Source organism: Furipterus horrens, unplaced genomic scaffold (genome assembly GCF_987537825.1).
Source record: "Furipterus horrens unplaced genomic scaffold, mFurHor1.1.pri manual_scaffold_3, whole genome shotgun sequence".
NCBI classification, from domain to species: Eukaryota; Metazoa; Chordata; class Mammalia; order Chiroptera; family Furipteridae; genus Furipterus; species Furipterus horrens.
The window spans coordinates 6,964,016-6,986,775 of NW_028327173.1; the positions used below are offsets into that span (position 1 = coordinate 6,964,016).

A 22,760-nucleotide genomic window follows, 5' to 3' on the forward strand; every position below is an offset into this window, starting at 1 on the left:
TGCTGGTCCGAGACCCCGGGGACGGTACGGACCCCTCAGGGTTTGGACTTGTCTGACTCTTGGCGAGTAGCTTCCCGTCTCCTGCTCCCCGAGTCCCTCCGTCCAGCGTCGGCACCGGCCATAGGCCCTCCGCCCCACTAACGCTGGGACCAGTGTGGGAGGTCGGGCCTCACCTGCTGGAGGGGGCCCCAGCGCAGTGTTCCTGCCCCTCTCTGCTGTCCTAGGGAACCCCGCTGTTGCCTTAAACTGTGATGGGAGGGGCTGTGGCCAAAGCCAACCCTGGGGGGTGCAGGTGCAAAATTAAGTGAATTACTCCATTCAGGAGTCAGGCGGTGAGAAAATGGCATGTGTCGGGGAGCCTTCCTTCGCTGGGCCTCGGCGTGACATTGTTCCCTTTAGGGGACCTGTTCCGCTTCTGGGCTGTGAGCTCTGGGCTCTGGTCTGGCCCCCATGGCTTCAGTCCCCACCCCCAGAAGCACAAAGCACTCAGCCCCACTAATGGTCTCTGAACGGTGAACCTGGCAGTGGGTCAGACGGCCGTCTGCTGTGTGCTAACGCTTCGGCACTCTCTCATTTCCCTGGTTACTCATGGTCCCCTCGTGACCCCGACTCGGCCCTGCTGCGTTGCACCCCCACTGAATTCCCAGGCTTCCCTCACGTCTTTGCCTGCACCTTCCTGGTGCAGCAGCCACAGCCCAGAGGACCTGGGTGTCCCCCCACCCCGAGGTAGCTAGAAGCAGGCAGCCCTGGATTAAACTGCGTGGCTCTGGCACAGTGGCTTCTGAGACAGAAAGGAGTGGATGCTGAGCCAGTAGCCACTGCAGGCACGCCATGCGGCTGGCAAGGCCTGCGTGTCGGGCTCAAGCCGACGGCGCGTGTTTGAGGACAAGGCTGTCCGCCCTTGACAGACCTCTGTCACTTCCCTGCTGTCACCACCCCAGCCTGCTGAGGGGCTCAGAGATGGAAACTTCAGGAGGGTCTGCCTGGAGTGTGTGTGTGTGGGGGGGTGCTTCCTGCCAAGACGGGCCCGAGGTGTTAGCATCAGCACGGGAAGCCGCCTCTGCCTTTCAGTGACGCGGCTTCTCCCCAGGCTGGCTGGTCCTCGGGATAGGCCCCCAAAGGGGACCTCGGGTGTCAGACATTTGCTCTTCCTGGCCTCTTCCTTCTGCTCTCTACATGGTGATCAGCCTCCTGGGCCCATCGGGCAGCCCTGTGGCAGGTGTGCTTTGGGGCTCAGGATGGCACTTGTTTGCATTTAGCGTTCCAGTTAATTGTAGAAGTCGTGAGGACTTCGGTGCCTGGCCCCGGAAACACCGTTCCTGCCCTCCGGCTCGAGTTGGCTGCCATGACATGACCCTCCCAGCTGGGGTTGGGGTGGGGGGTCCGTCCTGGCTGCCAGCTCAGGTCTTGTGTTCCACACATTCTAGCAAATCATCTCCTTTCGGTGAGGGGCCGCTTCAGCATCTTTGCCAACAGACTGTGTCCCACACCTCCTTGCTGTTTTCTTATCTCTTTGACCAAAAGTACTTTGAAGCCTGAGTTTTTCGTTTCCCTGGATGCACCCGATTTGTGAAATGTGGATGAAACCCCCAGTAAATCGTTCAGGAAATCACAGGGACCAGAAAAGGCGAGCCCTTCTAAATGTGAGTATGTGCAGCCAGCTGCCACTTCAAAGCAGCTTTCGGAGCTGAATCACGTTATTTCCTCCTTTTGTGAAGGACACCAGTCACAGTCAGGGACGGAAGCACTCTCGCAGCCCTTGGAGGCAGCGGGCGGGGGGGGGCTGGCGTTCTGCGGGGGTCCTCCCTCGGAGCCACCTGGTGAAGGTTGTTGGAGTGGACCCCTCATGCACACCGCATTGCTTTTAAGCCACCAGATATTTTGTTCCCGCCAGCGTAGCCCAGCTATCTTGTCCCCCGCAGCTGACCGGACGGCTGCCAGAAGACCCAAACGCAGACCCCTCTGGAAAGACACACTTCCTGTCCTCTGCTGACATCTGTCCTTTCCAGATAAGCCCAAAGACAGCCACTGCCCCGCTTGTCACAAAATAACTGGTAGCCTCGCTCTGATTCCTGTTAGGAACCTGCATTTTCAACAACAACCTGGTACCAGCAGCCCGTGGCCGCCTGGTGACAGCCCTCCGCAGATGAAACTGCACGGGGGCGCTCTGGGGTGGGCTGGGGTGGTGCTGTTTTGTCTCCAGCTTGGTGTTTGTGGTCCCCGGCTGAGATAAATGGGGGGTGGGGGATAGAGTCCCCACGGCTGTGGGACCCTTGCACTCTGAGGAGTGATTTGCTCATGACCTTGTTTAACTGGTGGCGCCTGGCCGGAATGGATGCTTGCTTGACCCAGCCAACCATATGACATTTCTGATGTGAAATTGCACAGGGACACAGCCCTGGGTGACAAGAGCGCCTCCGAAAAGGCCGGAAGCACCATCCTGGACCCCGGTGTCCACGTGCAGTATTTCCCTACAGCCCCTGTGGACCTCGGTCGTTTTGACAGTAACGGCTTCCTTTTCTCTGTTTGCACTGTTTGTTCATACAGTAATGTTAGCTCTAATTCCACTGTGTACGTAAATGGGTTTTTTTTTTATTTGTAAAATCCTATTTTTATTTGAACCTTGGGAACTTGGAAGTCCTTGTTATAACCTTACCATGTGAGTAAAACGTCTTCATCTGTCTCCTTCAGCCTTTGGTCTCCACGGTGCTCCTTTAAAGTGGACCTTGGTTTCCGTTTCAAACCCCCCCCCCCCACTAATACGTGAAAGTCACAAAGCGAGAAAGTGGCTTCATGTCTCGGCTCTCCCCATACCTTCCCAGCAGGGTTCCTCATTCGCAGGGCCCCCTCGCTGCCTTAATAAGATCCGTGGAGTCCTGTGGGTCCCGGCCAGAATCACGGAGTTACCCTCCTCTCCTCCCTGCTCACGTGACACGCGCGGACCTGGTTTACTGACCCCTTTCTCCCGTGGTGGTACCGCCTGTAGCAGCCGCGGCTTCCTCTAGCAGTCGGCAGGGAGCTCACGTGTGTTGCTGACAGTGTTGGGTTCAGGGGCTGGCCCGCCAACACTCCCCTGCGAGCCACCGGAAGGACTGAAATCGATGTTCAGACTTTGGCCAGCTTCTCTCAGTGCCAGGTCGTTGCCTTGTGCTCGCTGCTGGTTTTGCCACAAGTAGGGCTTCCTTTTTCTCTCACCTGCTTCAGCCTGCCATTCCGGCAGCGGTAGAAATGGCCTGTCAGTCAGTGCCCTCCACATATCACCAAGTTCCCTAAGTTCCAGGGGCATCTTCTGTGTATTTGGCACTTCCAGCTGACCCACTGTGTCACAGTGACACCCTGGGAGTGTGACCTGCTCACCACTCTCCCCTCCCCCAGGGCCTGGCCTCAGGAGCCAGGTTGGGCAGACGCTTCCTCTGCTCTCTGTCCTTGTCCCTGTTGGTCGTCTGCTTCTCGGTGTCCTGCCCTTCTGTGTTTGAAGCCCACATAAGGGACATTTTTATTGGAAGTATTTAGGTTAGAGTTCATTCCCCGTCTGTGCTCTCTAACTACCAATGCACGCTGGCTTCCCCTTCCCTCTACAAGGAGTAAGTTGCTACTTTATTGCCTCTTTTCCCAATTTTGGTAGAAGACCAAAATAATTTGACCAGCATTTACAGAGCACTGGCATTTCTGTGTGCTGCGGAGGGCGCTGCAAGAGGCGTTGGTCCTCAAAGAGGCTGCCAGGGATGGACACAATTGCATGCCAAGACTAGTTGTGCCCTATCGTAGGAGACGCACAGTGCTGCCAGTGGACAGTTGAACTTATACTGGGAACATGGTATCATGGAAGGCTTCATAGAAGAAGCGGTGTTCACAATGAGCCTTGAGGAAGAATGAATGGATGTTCTCAGGAGCACCGGATGCAGGGTGTTCCAGGTGGAAGAGGCAGCATAAATCAGGGCACAGAGAAGCGACCACGGAGAGGTGGAGGAGGAGTGTCGCAGACCTTATTCAGGGGCTGCAGCACATGGAGGGAAGGGTGGGAACCGGCCACTCCCTGCTGCAGCGGAACTCGGTGCCTGGCAGTTTCTGCTTAGGATACGTTTTCAGAAGCAGATACGAAGAAACCGTCTTCTCCAGTGGCTCCCCCCTCAGTAAGACCTACAAGCCCAGGCAGTTTGGACCCAAACCGGGGAAAGACGGTGGCTGTTTTTCAGACGCCTGCCAGTACCCAGAAGGTGCATGACCTTGCAGCGTGTCAGCAGAGCAAACATTTCCTCCTTCACTTTGCTCAGCTTTTGAACCCAAATTCTTTGCCTCCTCTTCTTAAAGCGAAAAGCGCAGTTCACTCAGCTGCAGCAGCTAACCATCTCAGCGTGTATGAGAGGAGATTCAGTGCCCTCATTTTATAAACGTGCCTTAAACTAACCAAGAAGTCCTAGGTGTGCAAAAATTGTTGCCTACAAGCTACATTAGGCTAACCAGGGCTGGCGGGGGGAAGCTTAGATGTTTAAGCTTTCTTTTTAGTAAGTAAGGGCCCTGAGTATGAGCAAATCTAAAAAATAAAATGCCCTTTTGGTCTCCTGGGGCGTTTTCAGGCTACATGACGAGGCTGGAGTGAAAGCGGGTTGAGAACTGCAGTTTGAATCCCAACCCCTCCCAAAAGTAAATAAAGAAGAAGGAAGGAACGAACGAAGGAAGGGTTTGTCCAGACCCACAGACTGCACAACCCTGGAACGAGCTCTGTGCTGTGTCATTGGGGCGGTAATGCTGTGCCCGCCCGGGTTCATCCGCTAACAAATGCGCCCTCTGGGGGGGCGTGCTGATAAGGCTGAGGCTGAGCCTGCCAGCGGACGGTGTCCGTGGGAAATCTGCGCTTCCCGCCCAGTGACTCTGAACCTACGATTGTTCTAGGAACAAAGTTTGTTAATTATTTGTAAAGGAGGAGGAAAGACATTGAGCGTTCTCTCTGACAAAAGATAAAATGATGAGGGCTATCAGGATAAAATTTTCCCCAAGAAACAAACAAATCACACCAACACCGGAGCTTTTTGGCCTCTGTCCGTGGTGCTGAAGTTTATTCGTTTTTCAAACCTCTTTCAATCACAGGTGAGGGTTTTACCCTACAGGTTCAACGCATGGGGTGGGAGAGGCGGGGAAGCCACAGTTAAACCACTTGATCTACATTTAGCCTAAAAGGTGAGAATGTCCACAGGCAGCTGCAGCTTGAACAGGGTGCTCGTCACAACTCGGCTTGATGGCGATGAGATGGGACAGAGTGGAAAGACCCCAGGGGCTGAGGGCCTCTGACGTCTGCGAGGGCCTGGCCATTATCTTCGATACTACAAAGGAAGCAGAGACACGTTAGGCTCAGTGACCTGACTCTACTGGGAAAGTCGGCTTCACAGGCTTGTGCTGACCTGCCACCAGCCCCCACTTAGCCTGACGACCCTCTGAGTTGCACTCACTGATGAAAAGCTGCTTGTTAGAAGCTTATAATGCCAGCCCTGGTCAATTTCCACTGACCTTTGGGATCTGACAGTTCCAGGGAGGAACATGTCCTGCCAGTCAGCAGTATGAAGGTGACTTGGCCCCATGAACATATAAGTACCTGGTGCTCCTGGCAGTAACTTTTTTTTCTCAGCAAACTGTGGCTAAGGATGATGCCATTGGCCCTACGTTCATGGGACACCCACCAAGTTGAGGCAGAAATTTCCAAGGGAGTGAGCTTCTTTGCTGGTCCCTCTCCTGGCAGTAGTCTATGACAGGTTGTGAGACTCAATGAAACCACAGTTTCCTTCCTCCCTGCCCCATGTCTACCCCCAGTTCCTCTTACCCGGAAGCTGTTGCAGCCCAGTCCACTCTGGGCTCCAATCCTGTCCATCCTGCCCCCAAAGCAGCTGGACCTCCGCAGGCTCCGCGGGGCGGCGAGCAGTGCCCTCAGCTTGCTTTTCAGGAGGGCAGATCTATCCGAGGAGTCCCAGGGGCCCCGCCCAAGGGCACCCCCATCCCTCTGGGCTGGGTTAACCTCCCCAGTCCAGGGAGGCACCTCAGGGAGGGGGCTGAGAACGGCCCCAGCTTCCTCATTCTGCTCACTGAGTACTTGTGGGGGCATGACCTCATCTTCTATAGGCACCTTGTCCTCCAGATGGTCCAGCAGATTCTTTACAAAAGGGAAACACAGGGACAGAAAGAGATCTCACTGACTGTCACCGAGCCCCCTGGCCCCAGACCATGCCCCCCCCCCTTTCCTGGCCCTACCTTGAAATCCATCAGGTCAGCGTTGGACACTGAGCTGTACACAGGGTTGGCTCTGTTTTGCCCTGGGAGCTGAAACATCAGGAAGAGGAGGAAGCTCGCGGTGATGGAGAAGAGGGAGCCCATGCCGGCGTCGGTCCAGGAGTGGTCTGCCGCTTGCTGCCCTTCCTTTCTCCTCTCTGGTTTCCCTCTGCCGACCTCCGTTCGTCTCTGTGTCCTGGCTGCCCTGCGCCTCCTCTTTTTATAGCCCCCCAGCTCTCCAAGAGTGCAAGAGGGACAGAACCCTCCCCATTCTGTCACTTGCAGCGATAAAGCAGCCGAGTGAGGAGCCAGCAGAAGATGCCCTTTTAAAGTTATCAGTCCAGTGGAGCTCTTCACCGCCCCTGCACCTTGGGCAGCCCCAGCAGGCCCTGGGAACCTGAGGCTGCAAGAGTCACATTCCTGTTGATTTGCCTCAAGAGGTTCCCACTTCAAAGGTGTGAGAAGAGCAGACAGGAGTCCTTGGTTATCTGCAGCGATGCCTCGGGCTTCTTTCTCCTGGGCAGCAGGACCCATGCTGGGAAGCAGAGGGTGACAGTTCAGTCACCCAGTTGGTTTGCGGCTCAGCTGTCAGGGACTCCAAATAAGGGCGGGAGAGGAGGAAGTGGCAGGCAGCCGCTGCGAGGGACAAATTAGTCCAGATGCTCGCGTGGGTCTCACACCTGACTCCTGGGCAGCGAGGGCAGAGCCTCTCCCTCCGACAGGGCTGCCCTAGCTTTTGGCAGCCGCTCTCAGTGGTCAGGGGAGGAGCAACTTATTCCTCAGAGCACCAGGTCAGCCGGGAACCAAATGTGATGGCTGTCCCAAGGATCAGCTCCCAAATGTGAACACCAAGGAAGGTTTGGGGAGCACAGTTGCTCCTCTGCAGAGCTCCCCCGCCCTTCACCCCAAAGCCCCCTCTAAGGCTGGGGGAGAAAGGCCTGAAGCTTATGGAAGCTCAGAATCTCTGAGTTTGGAACTTGTAATGTCCCCAGGAGGTGGGTAGCATTGTTCCCATTTACAAAGGGACAGAACCGAGACTAAGAACTTACGTCACTTGCCCAAGGTCACGAGTAGCAGAACTAGGACTTGAACCCCAGGTCTGACACCAAAGCCCATGTTCTTAACTCCTTTCACAGATATGGCTGCTTCTTAGCAGGATGGGTCCTCACAAGGCCTTTAGGTACTGTCCCTGGCAAAATACACTCCTTTTCCCAATCTCTCAGGCTGCCCCTCAACAGACTCTCCCCTTCCCCCTGCCCAGGGGCTGGAGCTCTGTGGCTTGGCATTCAGTGGGTGTGTGGACTACCTCAGAAAAAGTACTCCCTCCAACCTCCACGACCTATTGACACACCCAGCTGTGTCTCCAGGGAAGCTCAGGAAACGGGTGTTGATGACCAGCCCATCCTGGCCAGCTCCCTCCCCAGCTGTGCTCGCTCCTTGGCTAATCAGACACTGGGGACAGGAAATCAGGGCAGGATGTGGCAAGACACCAAGCGAGGTGTCCAGGGTGATTTTATTCTAAGACAGAAGGAGAAAGTAACCCTCTCCAGGAAGTGATTGGGTCAGCCAAACTCAACTTGAAATTGAAATGGCTGCAGTTCTGCGCAGGAGCTCTGGGGGCAAAGAGCCATTGCATCCTGATGCCTCCCTGGAATGTGCTCAGAGCTTAATTGCTTGGTTGTCAGGGTTATTATTAGCAAAGAGGATTCAGCGAGCAGCCACACTGGGAGGAAGTGCTGCTCAGAGCCGCGTGCGTCACATGGCCCATCTCCTGGAGATGCCCTTTAAGACAAGCCTTTGATGCCGGAGAAGCCTTCTGTGAGCGCATCATGGTGGGCGGCCTCCGAGCACCAATGCTGCTCCCAGGTCCCGAGCAACGTCTGAAGTCTGCAGGTGGCTCAAGGACAAGTGGGAGTCCTAGCCCAGGTTCTAGAAAGAGAATTTCAGAATCCACCCACCTCCTTTTATTAAAGTCAGTTTTCTTCTCCCAGAGTGAAACCGGAGTGGGGCATGGGTATCATTTGGGGCGTTTCTTGTTAGCCACGGTTTCTTTGCGTGTTTATTCATTTGTCTGTTGGCAGAAGAGGCTGGCAAGGAAAAAAGGTCCAGTTTTGCTGCCTGAGGACTTTGTATAGAACCAATACCACCTCCTGTACTAACTGGACTCAGCAAAAACACAGACGATTCCCACATACACTTATTACCCCAAATCCCATGAAAGCCTTTGACTTGGGCCTGAAACAAACAAACAAAAAATGGCTTGATGTAATGTTTCTCTTCATTTCCATGCTCCTGCTCAGCTTTGGGCTGGGTGCGTGGAGAAGTAAAAATATTCAATGGGGTGTTTAGGAGCCAGCATGTACAGGGGAGGGGGAAGAAAAGCAAAAGGCGCAGAAAACCGATCCACCCCTGCCTCTCCCACTGGCCGAAAAATCAAAGGGCTTTATTTCCTTATCGCTGGGAAGAGTCGTGTTGGTCATGTATGGACTGAACATTCTAAATGGTGGGAGAACCCACACTCGGGGTGTCTCCAGTTTCTAGACCACAGTCCGGCTTCACGACCTTCCATGGGGATCCTGTGGGCTGCCATAGGTCCAATGATGTCACACACACGCATGACTGGTGTGAAAAGCCCATCATATTCATGGCATGGTTCTGTTGGACTCCAGGTCTAAAGAAAAAGCCCCCATTGGGAGAAATGGATAGGACACTGTTGCATGCTTAGGCATGGTTGCTTCTGACTTTGAAAACACTGTTCTGTTTCTCTGGTACAATATGGAGGTCCCTGGGATAGCAAGTGGCTGCAGGTCCCCTAGAAAAGAGAGCCCAAGGGAAAACTTATTTGCTAAAGCTTTATGGAGGTTCTAGGGGAAAAGGGAAGTGAGGTAGTGTATTAATTATTGCTGAGTAGCAAATTACCCCAAACCACAGCAACTTCAAACAGCACCCATCCATCATCTGACGGGCTCTGTGGATCAGAAACGCGGCCCTGCTTAGCTGGGTGCTCCTTGCTCAGCCTCTCACTGGCTGTCATTAAGACGTTGGCTGTGCCCTGGCTGGGATGCTCAGTTGGTTAGAGCATCGTCCCGATATGCTGAGGTTGCAGATTCGATACCTGGTCAGGGCACATGCAAGAATCAACCAATGGATGCATCAATAAGTGGAACAACAAATGGATGCTTTTTTCTCTCTCTAGCTCTCTAAAATCAATAAATAAAAAGTTTAAAAAAGGTGTTGGCCAGGGCTGCGGTCAGCTCAAGGCTTGGCTGCAGGATCTGCTTGTAGCGTCATTCCGGTGCCTGCTGTCAGCCCTCTCTCTGGTCCTGCTCACTGTTGGCTGGAGGCGGCCGTTTCCTGCCACATGGGTCTCTTTATAGATGCAACTGACTTCCTTTAGGTAACCGAAGAGAAATGATGTGAACCACAGTCTCTTTGTCACCTGATCTTCAGCGCGGCATCCCATAATGTTTGCTGTGCTGTGTTCATTGAAAGTGGGTCCCTACGTCCCGCGCACACGGAGGGCATCATGGACACCAGGGGATGAGCCTCCCGGGGGCTGTCCCAGACGCTGCGCACCACAGGGAGGGACAGAGAGAGAGCAAACACAAGGCAATATGCTACCAACCTGGCCAGTTTTGAGAAAGGACCTTCATGGCTGGTGGCCATGCTGACCACCCCCAGGGCGCTCCTTGGAGCCATCTGTGAGAAGAGGAGAGGGCGGGGGTGCTGGATCATCAGCTCCTGGGGCTGCTGGGGGACTTACAACAACAGAAACATATTGTCTCAGGGTCCCAGTGGCCAGAGGTCTGAAGCCAAGGTGTCGGCAGGGACACGCTCCCTCAGAAACCTGTAAGGGCGGATCTTTCTTGGCCTCGTCCAGCGCCTGGCAGCTGCCAGCTCTCCTGACTTACAGACGCATCCCTCTGGTCTCTGCCTCCGTCACCACGTGGCCATTGCCCTGTGTGTCTCTCTACCTATAAAGACACCGTCACATTGGATTAGAAGCTCATCCTACTCCAGCATCACCTCATTTTGACTAATTACATCTGCAATGACCCTATTTCCAAATAAGGCCCCATTCTGAGGTTTTTGGGGTTGGGGGCCTCTACATATCTTTTGGGAGGGGGACATAATTCACTCAATAACATAAGCACTTTATCTGGGGGCTCCTTTTCATCTCTGGTCTGTCACTGGTCAAAGGGGCCCACCCCTACGCTCACCTCACCCCTCGACCAGGCCACTGACCCCTCTGCCCTTCTGGGCTGTGTTACCGCGTTCCCTCCGGCAGCGGCGGCGGGGCATGAGGGGTGGCAGGAACAGACTTCCTTGGCCCATCTACTGGCCCGTCTACCCATGAACTGGCATGGCCATCTCTCCTTGCCGATGGATCCTGCTTGGGGGATGAAAGGGTGGTGGATGGGGGTGGTGAGAGGTCAGATAGCAGGCATGAGACCCAGGTCAGCCATTGCCAAGGCCGAACGTGCCAGGAAGCCAGAGACTGAGCAGCAGTGAGGCAGGTACATGAATCAACTGCAGGCCCCCCTATGCCCCAACATCTAGCACAGAAAATATTTCCTAAATGATCGGATCAGTGAGTTTGCCCTCAGTGCCTCTCCTACAACCCCACCCCCACCCCCAACGCTGTACCTTGTCCTCCCCGGGGGCCTTGCAAGGTGGGGGAGCCACCCTCTGGCTGAAGCAGAAAGGTTCTGCTCTCTCTCCAGCGTGGGGACAGCCAGATCGGGGCACCTGGGGGTGGAGAGGCCAGTTAGGAAGCCGGTACACCAATGTCCCCACGAGCAGCGAGGGTCTAAACCAGGACTGAGAGTGAAGGGGAGCATGCAAGAAGTGCCAGGGAAGGGAGGCGGGGTGGACACGGTGCCTGCCTGGGTGGTTCTGCCAGAGAGCCAAGCCAAAGAAGGTTCCCGGGCTCTGATCATCAGGGGTGGGGTCCTGAGAGAAGGTTTAATCATTCGGGAGTATCTTAGTTTGAGTTCTTCTGAACGTGAGACAAGAATTCAAGCCAAAGTAGTGTAGTTTGGAGAGGATCCCAGGAAACTTCAGGAGAGTGGGGAAGTGACCTGGTTAAGGAGGAAGTCAGGAGCCACCTTGGGCAGCTGGAGGTTAACCCTCCCTCCCCACAAAGAACTCTGGGAGCCAGTGTCAGATGGATCCCACCTGGGAACAGAGGGCACTGGGGTCTTTAAATGCCAACTCCTGCCCGACGTTGGTTGAGTGCTGCTCCTGGGCCATGTGAGTTCCCCAGCACTTCCTGCCCGCCCCAGGGGAGCCAAGTGGGCTCCTGCTGCCAGAGGAAAGTGCGGGGCTGCTGGATGGAGTTCCAGCCAGGCCCTGTGCCCTGAAGCCTGGTGGGCGGGGGCAGCGCGCGACAAGAGAGCTCGGGCACAAGACTGGGAGCCCCGGTCCCAGGGTAATTACAGAGCTCGGGTTTAGAAATTCCGCAGGACGTCCAGGTCTCTGTATGGGGCCGGCTCCTGGCCCCGTGGCAGAAGCAGGTCACTTCACAGAACCAGACGGATTAGGAAACCGAACGCCATGCGTGAGAAATCCTCCAGGCACAGGGATAGAAGGCTGAGAACCACACCGTGAACACAGACAGATGGCCAAGCTTGTGACTTCGTTTAGACCTGGCTCTGCCGGAAGCGAAATGCGTTTTTATCCCGAGCCTCCCATCACTCTGGGCAGGGTCAAAGCTGCCACAGAGGGACGGAGCAGGACTCAGCACAGCTCGAGGATGTCACAGGTGCAGACTCAGTCAGGCCCCATGCTGCCCTCACTTCTGCAGCCTTACATTTGAGACGCAGCAGGACCCGTCCAGCCACTCCTAAACCCCCTTCCAGCCCCGAGGGAAGCACGGGCCGGGCCTCCTTGGGTCTGTGTACCCCAGCATGTCTTTCTGGGAAGATTCAAGTGACAGACAGCCATGGACATATGTCATCTGGCAGCCTCTGGGCGGGACGAGGTAGGTAACAGGGAAGTTAGGGAGGTTACGGCCATCGTTAGAGCTGCGACGGGACGTGTTTGAAGGGGCCAGGGTCACAGACTAGGAGGCGGGCTTTAAGGGGCACCCACGGACACCAGACACTGAGGGAGCTCCAAGAGGAGTCACTCCATCGGGTGCCTCAGGCCACCCGCTGTCCATCCTCCAGCAGTCACATCTGGCTCCTTCCCCGTTGCCCTAGGGTCCTCTGTCCTGGAAAAGCCCGCCAGCAGGAGGTATCCCTAAGGTGCAAACAGGCTCCACCACCTGAGTCCTGTTGATAGGAGCGCGGGCTCACCTGGTGGCTGGGTGCGGGGAGTGGGTGTTCCGGAGGGGTTTATTGTCATCACCTGGGCAGCGAGGAAAGGTTGCAATGGCCCCAGGTGTGGACATGAGGGATGCAATCAGGCGGGGCACCTGCCATCCCACCAGCAAGCCTAACTCACTGACCTGGGAGGGGCCTGGGTGCCGGGGCCGGGCTGGGTGAGCGCAAATCCTGTCCCTGCCACCTGCTAACTCCGTGGCCCTGAGAAAGTTACACCGCCTCGTGGGGCCTCGGTTTCCCCATCTGTAAAGTGGGAGCGAATAAGAATTTTTACTTCATAGAGTTGCTGTCAGAAACATCAGGCAAAGATGGTCCACAGTTTTATTGCCAAATAAGTTGCTCCTAAAACCTAATTTTTTAATTTTGTTTTTAATACATTTAATTTATTGATTGACTTGAGAGAGAGAGAGAGAGAGAGAGCAAAGCAGAAACATCGACTTGTTCTTGCCCTTCTCTATGCATTCATTGGTTGCTTCTTGTAGGTGCCCCGACCGGGGATTGAACCCACAAATTTAGCGGATCGGGAAATGTTCTAACCAGCTAAGCTGCCTGAGAACCTAAAATCTTATTTCTTAAATCTCAGGAGATCTCAGGAGCTATCCACCATAACCTCTGATGCGCAGCGGGTTACAATGGGAACCAGCACAAAGACCCACTGCCTCTGGTTCCTTCTCTCTCAGAGAAACACAAAACGAGGTGAGCAGACCGGATACGAGAGAGCAGATCAAGGACAGCGGATCCAGGAGTGAACACAGGCTCAAGAATCACTCGGAGCTGTACTCAGATCCCTGCACTGGCGCTGAGGGACGCCGAGTGACGCCGAGTGACAGGTAGGATGCTTTGTTTTTCTGCGTCTCGGTTTTCTCATCCATTGAATGGGGATAATAGTCCTGTCGCCTTTGCTGAGTTGGATCATAAAAGGTATGGCCCCCGAAACCTGGAAAGCAGGGGCAGGTTCAGTGGCATGGCCTGGGATGCCTGGAATGCGGGCAACAGGGGGAGGGGTCCCACGGACACAGGACAGTGGCCCCTACCAGAACTCCCCGCCGGCTGAGGTCATGGGGTAGGAGGCCGGTGCATGTCTCCTTCTCTGCCTAAAAACGAGGGACTTCTCTCTCCAGGGCAGAGAGAGAGAGAGACGATGTGGGGCCCAGGCGAGGGCCACCCGGAAACACTGGGCCCCTTGTCCCCCACTTCTAAGCTTGTGCGCTTGGGAATTGAAAATACTTTAACACTCAGGCTTTTGAAGGCTCCTCTCAGATGAAACCAGGAATCAAAGGCTTGAAGCTAAGGTTTGGGGCAGAATAGAAGGCTTATTTCCATTCAGGAGTGTAAACGAGCCAGTGTGTCTGGACGTTTGTGCATGCACACATGTACACACACACGCATACATACATGTACGCACACACACACTGCCCCAGTCTCTGAGATATGGGAGTGCAGGCCTCCTGGAAACACTGAGCACCAGGGACAGTGGTTCCCACAGAAATGCAGGCGGGGCAAACACCTGGACACACAGCCTCACCTGGCACGGAAGACCTCAGGGCCCGTCCCACTTGCAGGAAGCACCTGCTGGGCTTTGAAAAGCAGTTGCCGGGACATGTCTCAATTGCCTGAAGTACTTCTAGGCGTTTCAGAGTGTGAAAACCCTTAAAGAAAAGAAAACCGCACCCCATCCTGGCTGACCAGCCCTGGAGGCTTGTGTCCTCACCCCAAAATGAAGACACCTTTGGGACCACCAAGTAAACACAGAGTTTGGGGAGGTTTTGTGGTGGTGGTTGTGGGGGTTTTTTGTTTGTTTGTTTGTGTGTGTGTGTGTGTGGTGTTTTGTTTTTTCTGGTTTTTTTTATGATTTATTTTGAACACACTGAGACAAATCAGTTTCAAAAGAAAAGGCTTTAATGTAGACTTTATCTCATGGAAAGTTTGTGCTCAAAGTTAAGAACTGGCTTATATAAAATAATCAAATACGTTAAAAAACAATAATAAATAAGCGTTGTTTCAAAGGCAACCAGAGGGTTGATGGCAAGTCATTCCGCCGCCAGGACTGCCAGTTAGTGATCCCTCAGCACTGTGGGGAAGAGAGAAGGCGATGATGTGTTGGGGAAGGGGAGCTGAGGCAGGATCTGTGCCACCCTTGCCCCTGCCATCCCCCACCTCCTGTCCTCAGCTGATCTGGTATTTGGAGCTTTGGGATACCCATCTTTCTATGACTCAGCTTCCCCCTCTGGAAATGGGACTGTGACTGCCCTCCTAACCCTGCCCTATGTCTTTGCAGCTGTAGACAGCTGGAGGGAAACTAGGAAGAAAGTATTTAGGGCTCTTTCTGCCTCAAGGAGGAGCTGCCAGACACGACTGAATTCCACCCTAAAGCCACTGTGTGCTTTTGCTCACAGATGCAGGCAGTGGATGCGAACAAGGTGGGTGGGTCTCATGGTCTTGGTCATGAACGGCATCCACAGTGAGTATTCCCAGAAGGCGCTCCTTGGCCCTGACAACTGTCAGCAACAGAGTGATGTCCAGGGGTCCCTTCCTCAGAGTGTGGTTCCCCGAGACAACAAACCCAGAAGTGACTGGAATGGTGGAACCCTCGGGAATGGGGGCGGGGGTGGACAGGCAGCAGAGAGGTAGCTCACCCTTGCAGCCCAGGCCACTGAAGAAGATGATCCGGTCCAACTTCCTCCCGAAGCAACTCGAGTCACGAATCTTGGAGCTTTGTAGTCCCCACAAGGCCTGAAGGACATTGTCATCAGGCCCAAGGCTGCCAGCAGAAGCTGCATCCTTGGCTTTCCAGGCTTCTGCAGAACTGTGTCCTTGCTGCAGGGACTCCAGGGCCACCTGCTCCTTCTGCAGCTCTGGAAGACAATCCATCAGCTTCTGCAATGGGGGGAGAAGAGCCTGAGCCACAGGGACCCTCACCTGAGCCCAACCACCCTTGATGGCTCCCAAGGGAACCAACCACCTTGGGTACAGGATCCTGACTCCCAATGTCACCGCTTTCTGATTCTCAAAGGGACCTCTTATGACATTAGGTAGAGACCTGTTCAGTGCTGCTGACATTATGAGACAGTTCCAAGGTGACGCCAGGACCACCTAGTGGGTGCGGACGACCTCGTAAGGGCGACAGGTGCAAGAACAGAAGCAGCAGGAGTGCCCGGGACAGCCTCATCTGTGCGTCCATGTTTCCGGAGAGGTGGGCAGAGGTTGCTGCCCTTCGGCTGCTGTGTCCAGGTTCACGTCTCTCCTCCTCCAGGTCGGCAGGCACTCCCCTGGATCCTCAGGTATCCGCGGCCTTTTATCCTTGGTCTGGGTGCCCGCCTGCCCCGCCGTCCAAGGTTATCTCTGATGTATCAGCCGCATTCCAGTACTCGCCAGGGGCTGGAGGCTGGCAAGAGCAGGCCTGTACAGCAATGGGCCTGACGCAGGCATACCAACAGGTCTCTCACCTCCCACTTGATCCTTTCCTGCAAAAATCCCGGGCCTGGTATGGCTCTTCGCCCCCACCCCCCCACCCCACCCCAGCCATTCCTGGAGAAGGAAGGGAGAACTCCAGTGTGCCGAGGCCCGGACGCGAGAACAGCCCCAGCCAACATCCTATCCAGGCAGCAGACTGTCTTCCCTCCCCTACCCCTCCAGTTCGCCAGTTCTCTTGCCAGCCTGTGGGGCTCCCCTGCGCCCTGACCGCTGTCCGTGGTTCTGATCTCCCTGAGCAAATTCAAAGCAAGAGGTCTTGCTCCAGTCACACGGGTCTGGCCAGAAAGACAAGTGTGGGGCAGGGACAAGACCCCTCCTGACCCTCCCACGAACCCCTGCACTAGGATGCTAATTCTCCAATGTCACTTGATTAAAAGCCTGGGGATGACGAGGAACTTCTGGAATGCTGACCCTGCTTCCAACCCTTAAAGGGTAGAGCTGATTGGGCTGGAATTTTGAGAGGCAAGGCCTAGAGATGAAGTCATCCAGAAATGCCTTCTATCACATCTCCTCCAGGTGCCAACACCTCCTCTCTGTCACCAAGTTCAACATATAATGGAAAAAGCAGGGACAACTGGAAGATGGTTATCTATCCAGAGAGCTACTAGAAGTATGAGGAGCGAGGCTCCAAAGAAAAATGGCCCTGGGAAGAGACCCAGTAGATTAAATCCCCTGACCATGTGCGTGACCAATGCCACCACCCCTTCCAGATAACCTGTGCTAATAGGGCAGCGGAATGAGGAAGCAGGGCTGTCCAGGGAGGGAGACAGGTGGTGACAGAGGTAAAGGAAGGGCCATCAAGGGGCAGCAGCTGGGACTTGCAAGCAAATCTTGCCTAAAAAAAACGGCATCAACCAGGTATGGAGTGAGAAAAATACTGTTATCATTCCTCATTTTTCAGATGAGGAAACTGAGCTGAGAGGAATGAATTTGCTTTCTTAGGGTTGTGAGAAACACTCACAATAAAACACGGGACACAGGACTTCAGCAGCAAAGTGAGGCGTTCGTTTATTCACGGGTGTGCAGATCCGAGCACAGCCCACCATAAGCATGCGCACCAGAGGTAGACAAAGAAAACTGGTTTTATATTAACGGGAATAGCTCCCCCTGCCTAACATGATTAGCTCCCCCTTCCCTCTCCTTCTCCCCTGTTTCTCTATTACTGGTTAATTCAGGTTCACAATCTAACGTGATTAACTACTTAACTCAGGGTGTGATTAAGGGTAATCTAGTTATAGGTCTGTCTCCAACTTATTTGCAAAGTTATCCAGCTACATCTTCCCGTTTCTCTGTGTTTGGTGATGACAGTCTTCCTCCTTTTGACCCCAGAGATATGTGTGAGGAGATTTGGAATGTCATTTCCTGCCCCCTTTCCCATGACTCATCTGTTCATTATCTCCTACTGGTTTGAGAGTCACTGGCTTCTTTGTCCCTTACAGGGTCACACAGTTGACAAGTGGTAAAGCCTGGATTTCAATCCAGGTAATCTGATTTCAGACCCGAAGCTCTTGATCACTGCCAGGGTGATTGAAAGGTGTTCCTTCTTAAAAATAAAAATAAAAATAAAAATAAACCAGATGAAGGCGTTGTCCTCTCTGAAGTTGCAGGGAGCTGTGCTGTGAGGACTGGGTGCGTCTGGGGCTGTGTGCGTGGGGAAGGCTGTGAACTCTGGCGAAGATCTGCATTTTGCAGGTGGAGGTGAGGGAGGTGGCAAAGGCATATAGTGATGGCCAGTCCTGGGAAATTCTGGGCACTGGGGCAGTGTGTTTGTGTGTGTGCGCATGTGTGTGGGCCTGCGCTTGTACGCACGTGTACACACCACGGAAAGGATATGCAGAGATCAAATGGCAGCGAGAGAGACAACAAATCTCGGAGCTGAGTCCGAGCGTGGCCACCGAGGATGGAGAGTCCCTTGTGCCGGGTGTCATGAGGCAAAGGGCTGAGAGCAAGACAGAGTTCTTCAGCCGGCACCGGCCCAGAACTGCCTGCTTCGAGCCTGAGCGTCCCTTTGCTCCTCCGTGAAATGGACAGACGCGCCCTCCTGCAGCCACTGAAAGGGAGGAGGTGGTATCAGCAAGAGCCCAAGGCAGTGTGGGAAGGGCCAAAGAACCCGAATGCATGTGAGAGTCTGTCCTTGTGTCCAAGAAGAAACGAGTCACCCCAGTTCCATGCTAAGTGCTATGACAAAGCTGCTACCTGCCCCCTGTCCTCCCGCAGACCAGGTGAGGGAGAAGGCTTGAGAGAAGACACGAGGCTGAAACATCCGTTTATTGCGTCTGGTTCGCACCCTGACTGGGGATCAAACCCGCACCCTTTTGGCATATGGGACTACGTTCCAACCAAGAGAGCCACCCTGCCAGGGTTTGAGGGTCTTCCTGTCCCCCTCACAGGGTTGCTGTGAGGATGAAGTGGAGCAGTGCAGGTACGACTAAGCTTTCTGCCGGAGGTGAGCACACAGACAGGGCCAGACAAATCCCGGCTTGGAGGAGGACACAGTGTAGGAAGGAAAACGGATGCGCTCCCTGGGGATGCCGTGGACGCTAATACAGCCCCGGTCCCTGCGCCCACCTTCAACGGCGCTGAAGCCCCCATCTGACTACCTCGCAGCAGCCCGGGGAGCAGCAGCGTGGCCCTTGGCCACTAAGAGGGTTGGACCTGGCAGCGCAAGCCCCCAGCCTGGGGAGTGCCACAGGCCCCCTCCCTGACCACAGTCTTGGAAATAACTACAACTGTTGATCGGATGGATTCCCTCCCAGAAGCGCTGCAGTATGGAGGCTGCCTGCTTTAGCCTCCTACCTCCCGAAGGCCCTTCCCTGCAGCTGGGGCTGTGACCTGCCAAGGCCCGGACCTGTGTTCAGTATTTGCGCATTTAGGGGGACTTCAGCTTCCTGGGACTGATTTTGCCTGTGATCTCTGTTTTCTCCTGCTCTGCCCTCTCTTCTTCCTCCTCCTTCCTGTCTCTCCCCCTCCCCCTCCACCCCTCCCCCTCCCCTCCCCCTCCCTCTCCTCCTCCCCTCCCCCTCCCTCTCCTCCTTCTCCTCCTCCCCTGCTGCTCCCCCCACAGACTGGCAATGGCCAAGTAGCTCTGTTGGAATTTGGTATTTGGGGCTCACAGGTAATGGGCTGCTTGTTGTATTCTCTGGCTCTTAGTAATGTTGAAGGCGTGGGTCATGTGTGGTTAATTTGCATTCTTTGTTGACCTTCTGTGTTTAGAGGTATCAACTCAGTGAATCCACCGGATGGGTGTATTTCCTTGATAACTGATAGTTGCCTTTTGTGCTGGAAATCTCCAGGTCCACCCTCTGCCCTCCCCACCCTGCTCAGTGTCCCAGAGGCCCGATTCTGCGGCTTACGGAGACTGGCTTCTGTATTCTCCAGCTTCACGTTGGATTCAGCCAGTTGCAGAGAAAGCAGCAAAATTCAGAGGCAGTAAGAGAAGAGAGGGGGGTCAGGGAAGTTTTCTGCCAACTCTGCCCTGCCCTGTCCCTTGGGGGTGGTACCTGCCTCTGCCCAGCCCCCTCTGTCTCAGGATGCTTCCAACTTAGGAATGGTAGTAGAGCTGCTGCTCCTTCCCCTGGGCGCAACTCCTAGCGGTTTCTCCCTCTGCCTAGTCCACACAGTCCGTATAAATGGGATCATATGCTATGTGACCTTTCGTGTTCTGGCTTCTTTCACTCGGCATACTATAATATTTTCAAGGCTGTAACATTATGTATCAGTAGTTCATTCCTTCTTAGTGTCGAAGACTATTCCATTGTGTAGACAGACCACACTTTGTTTATCCATTCATCCATGGATGAGCATTTGGGTTGCTTCCACCTTTAGGTGGTTATGAACAATACTGCTATGAACACATATTTATTTTTAGAGAGAGGGGAAGGGAAGGAGAAAGAGAGGGAGAGAAACACCAATGTGTGAGATACATTGACAGTTGCTTCTGACATGCCCCCAACTGGGGACCTGGCCTGCAACCCAGGCATGTGCCCTGACTGTGAATCAAACCAGCAACCTTTTGGTTTGCAGGCCAGCACTCAATCTACTGAGCCACACCAGCCAGGGCACCTATTTACAAGTTTTTATGTGAACATACATTTTCATCTCTCTGGGAGTGGAACTGGTGGATCATATAGTAACTACATTCAATCATTTGAGAAATTCATATGTATATATACACATATATATGTGTAAGTACATACAATCATATATATAATTTAAATATGCTTCTGAATTTTGCTAAAGAACTGTCATATGTATCTTCTTAAATGGTCATTTTGTAGCCCATTGAATTTAATATTCCTAATATAATTATTTTTAATTTGAAAGGTAGTGCCCAGATTTTTTGTTAATTTAAATTACACTGCTATAAAAATCTTTAAATATGTAGGCTCTTTGTCCTTTTAGATCAGGGTTCCTTTACCTTGACTCTATAGACATTTGGGACCAGATAAGTCTTTGCTGGGGTGGGAAGTGGGGGCGTCCTGTGTACTTAGCAGCCTTCCTGGTAGACCCCTACATCCAAATTGTGACAACCAAAACTGACTCCAGACATTGCCAAATGTCCTCTGGGGCTGGGGAGGGGGTCGGATAAAGTTGCACTTGGCCAAGAACTACTGTTTTAGAAATTTTACTGAAGATAAAAGACAACGAGTCAACCTCCAGAGATCTTTGTCATGAGGACCAGGAGACAGGAACCAGGCATCCTCGTGGAAGCAGTGGGGCGTCTGTGAAAGGGCAAAGAATGGCTTCCCACCTCTGCTCACACACCTGCAGGGGGCGCCTTTCCCGCCATGGTCACCGGGAGCGTGCCCCTCCGGGCAGACATTACTCATTTAGTTTATGCCAGGCATGCAGGAGCCTCTCACACGTGGGGGTCATTGTGGAGAACAAGCAGGTACTGGCTTAGATCTGCAGACACGCTAGGAGTGGAGAAGGGGGGGCACAGAAGGAGCAGAGAGAGGGCGCAGGACAGAGCCCAGAGCCAGCCAAGCCTGGAGGGGTCACATTCATGAATGGCTTGGAATGGGGGGCACACGTGAGGACGAGATCATGAATGGCTGTCCCAGAATGCCCACATGAGGCATATTAATAGAGCTGTTCCAGGAGAGGACATTCCGTGCTTGGGGAAGGTCAGGAGCAGGGCCGGGTATGCAGGAGGTAGATCCTGTGACAGCCTCACCACAGGGAAACAGGGGAGGCCCTCCGGCTGGCTCTTGTCCCCTGACGTGACTCCCTAGTGAAGTCAACCATCCCCATGCAGGCTCAGTGTTCCAGGCCCTCCCAGACTAGCAATCCCCTCCTGGACACAGTTGGAGACCTGGAGCTCTGTTCGCCACTTAAAAAGCTGTGTGGAGCAACATGAGGGGCTGAGAAAGTAGCCAGGTGGGACAGGAAAATCAGAAAGGAGCCTTGCACCGGGCTGGACAATGTTCCCCCAAATTCATGGCCACCCAGAACCTCTGAATGTGACCTTATTTGGAAATAGGGTCCTTACAGATATAATTAGTTAAGATGAAGTCATAATGGAGTAGGGTGCACCCTAAATTCAATATGATTGGCGTTCTTTCAAGAAAAGGCAAGACACAGACAGACACACAGGGAGAAAGCCACGTAGAAACAGAGGCAGAGGTTGGGGTGCTGTGTCTATAAGCCAAAGGATGCCAAGGATTTCAGGCAACCCCCAGAAGCTGGAAGGGGCAAGGAAGGACCCTCCCCGAGAGACTTCAGAGAGGGCGTGGGCCCCCCACACCTTGTACTCAGACTTTCAGCTTCCAAAACTGGGAGGGGATAAAGTTCTGTGGTTTTAGCCCCCCCAGTTTGTGGTGCTTCTGCCTCAGGGAAGAGCACTGCCATCTTGTATTTGCAAAGGGTCTTTGGTCTAGGATCCGATGTCCTTAACGGGGCAGCAGTCTGCAGTGAGGCAGAGCCTGGGGTCCTGGCTTCAGCGTTCCTGGGTTCTGACTTCAATGCCACCCCATCCTAGATGTGGCAGACCACATCTCCAACGATGGCCGCAAGATCTCCCAATCAACATGCTCTTCCCCTAACGGGCCTCTGACTCTCCTTCCAGCGAAGAGTGGGTCCCAGTTCCCTCCTCTTGAGTCTGGATGAGCTTGTGAGACCATAGTGGAAGTAATATTCCATTACTTCGCTGGCTGGGTCACCAAAGGTCAAGTAGCTTTGGCTTTGCTCACCAGGACGTTGCATTAGGGCCCTGAGCTGCCAGGTAAGCAGTCCTACTGCCCCACAGCCCCCATGCTGTGAGGAAGCCCAACTAGCCCACCAGAGGTGCCCTGAGGACATATGAAGAGATCACTGCCTGGACAGCCAACCCACCCCACCCCCACCCCCCCGTTCCAGCTCCAGCTACTCTCTGACTGCGATGGCATGAAGACCCTGAGCCAGAAACCACACAGACCCTTCCCAAACTCCTGACCCCCAGAAATCATCAGAGAATGAAATGATGTTGTTTTAAGCCAGTGGGTTTTGGGCATGTGTAGGGGCTAAAAAAAAAAAAAGAAAGAAATTATATGAAATATGAAATATATATATATATATATTTTTTTTCTTTTTCCTTCCACATTCTAAATTCTTCTAAACTGGGCTAATAAATTAACAGACAGATTAACAGGACCGAAATCAAAGTTTTAATACATGCATATGGGGAATTCACATAAGCATGACAATTTCAAAGACAGGCACATG

General features: G+C 53.7%; 2 protein-coding genes across 2 annotated transcripts; both read right to left on the reverse strand.

Annotated features, from left to right (window-relative positions):
• Positions 1-5,259: 5,259 nt before the first annotated feature.
• Positions 5,260-6,433, reverse strand: NPPA (natriuretic peptide A). The gene is made up of 3 exons (XM_090271455.1): positions 6,241-6,433; positions 5,816-6,142; positions 5,260-5,321 (listed from the first exon to the last, which is right to left on the reverse strand). The coding sequence occupies exons 1-3, from the start codon at positions 6,361-6,363 to the stop codon at positions 5,310-5,312; spliced, it is 462 nt and encodes a 153-aa protein (XP_090127581.1). The 5' UTR covers positions 6,364-6,433; the 3' UTR covers positions 5,260-5,309.
• Positions 6,434-13,348: 6,915 nt separating this feature from the next.
• NPPB (natriuretic peptide B) lies at positions 13,349-15,822 on the reverse strand. The gene is made up of 3 exons (XM_090268242.1): positions 15,625-15,822; positions 15,221-15,461; positions 13,349-13,521 (listed from the first exon to the last, which is right to left on the reverse strand). The coding sequence occupies exons 1-3, from the start codon at positions 15,763-15,765 to the stop codon at positions 13,349-13,351; spliced, it is 555 nt and encodes a 184-aa protein (XP_090124368.1). The 5' UTR covers positions 15,766-15,822.
• Between the last annotated feature and the right edge of the window lie 6,938 nt (positions 15,823-22,760).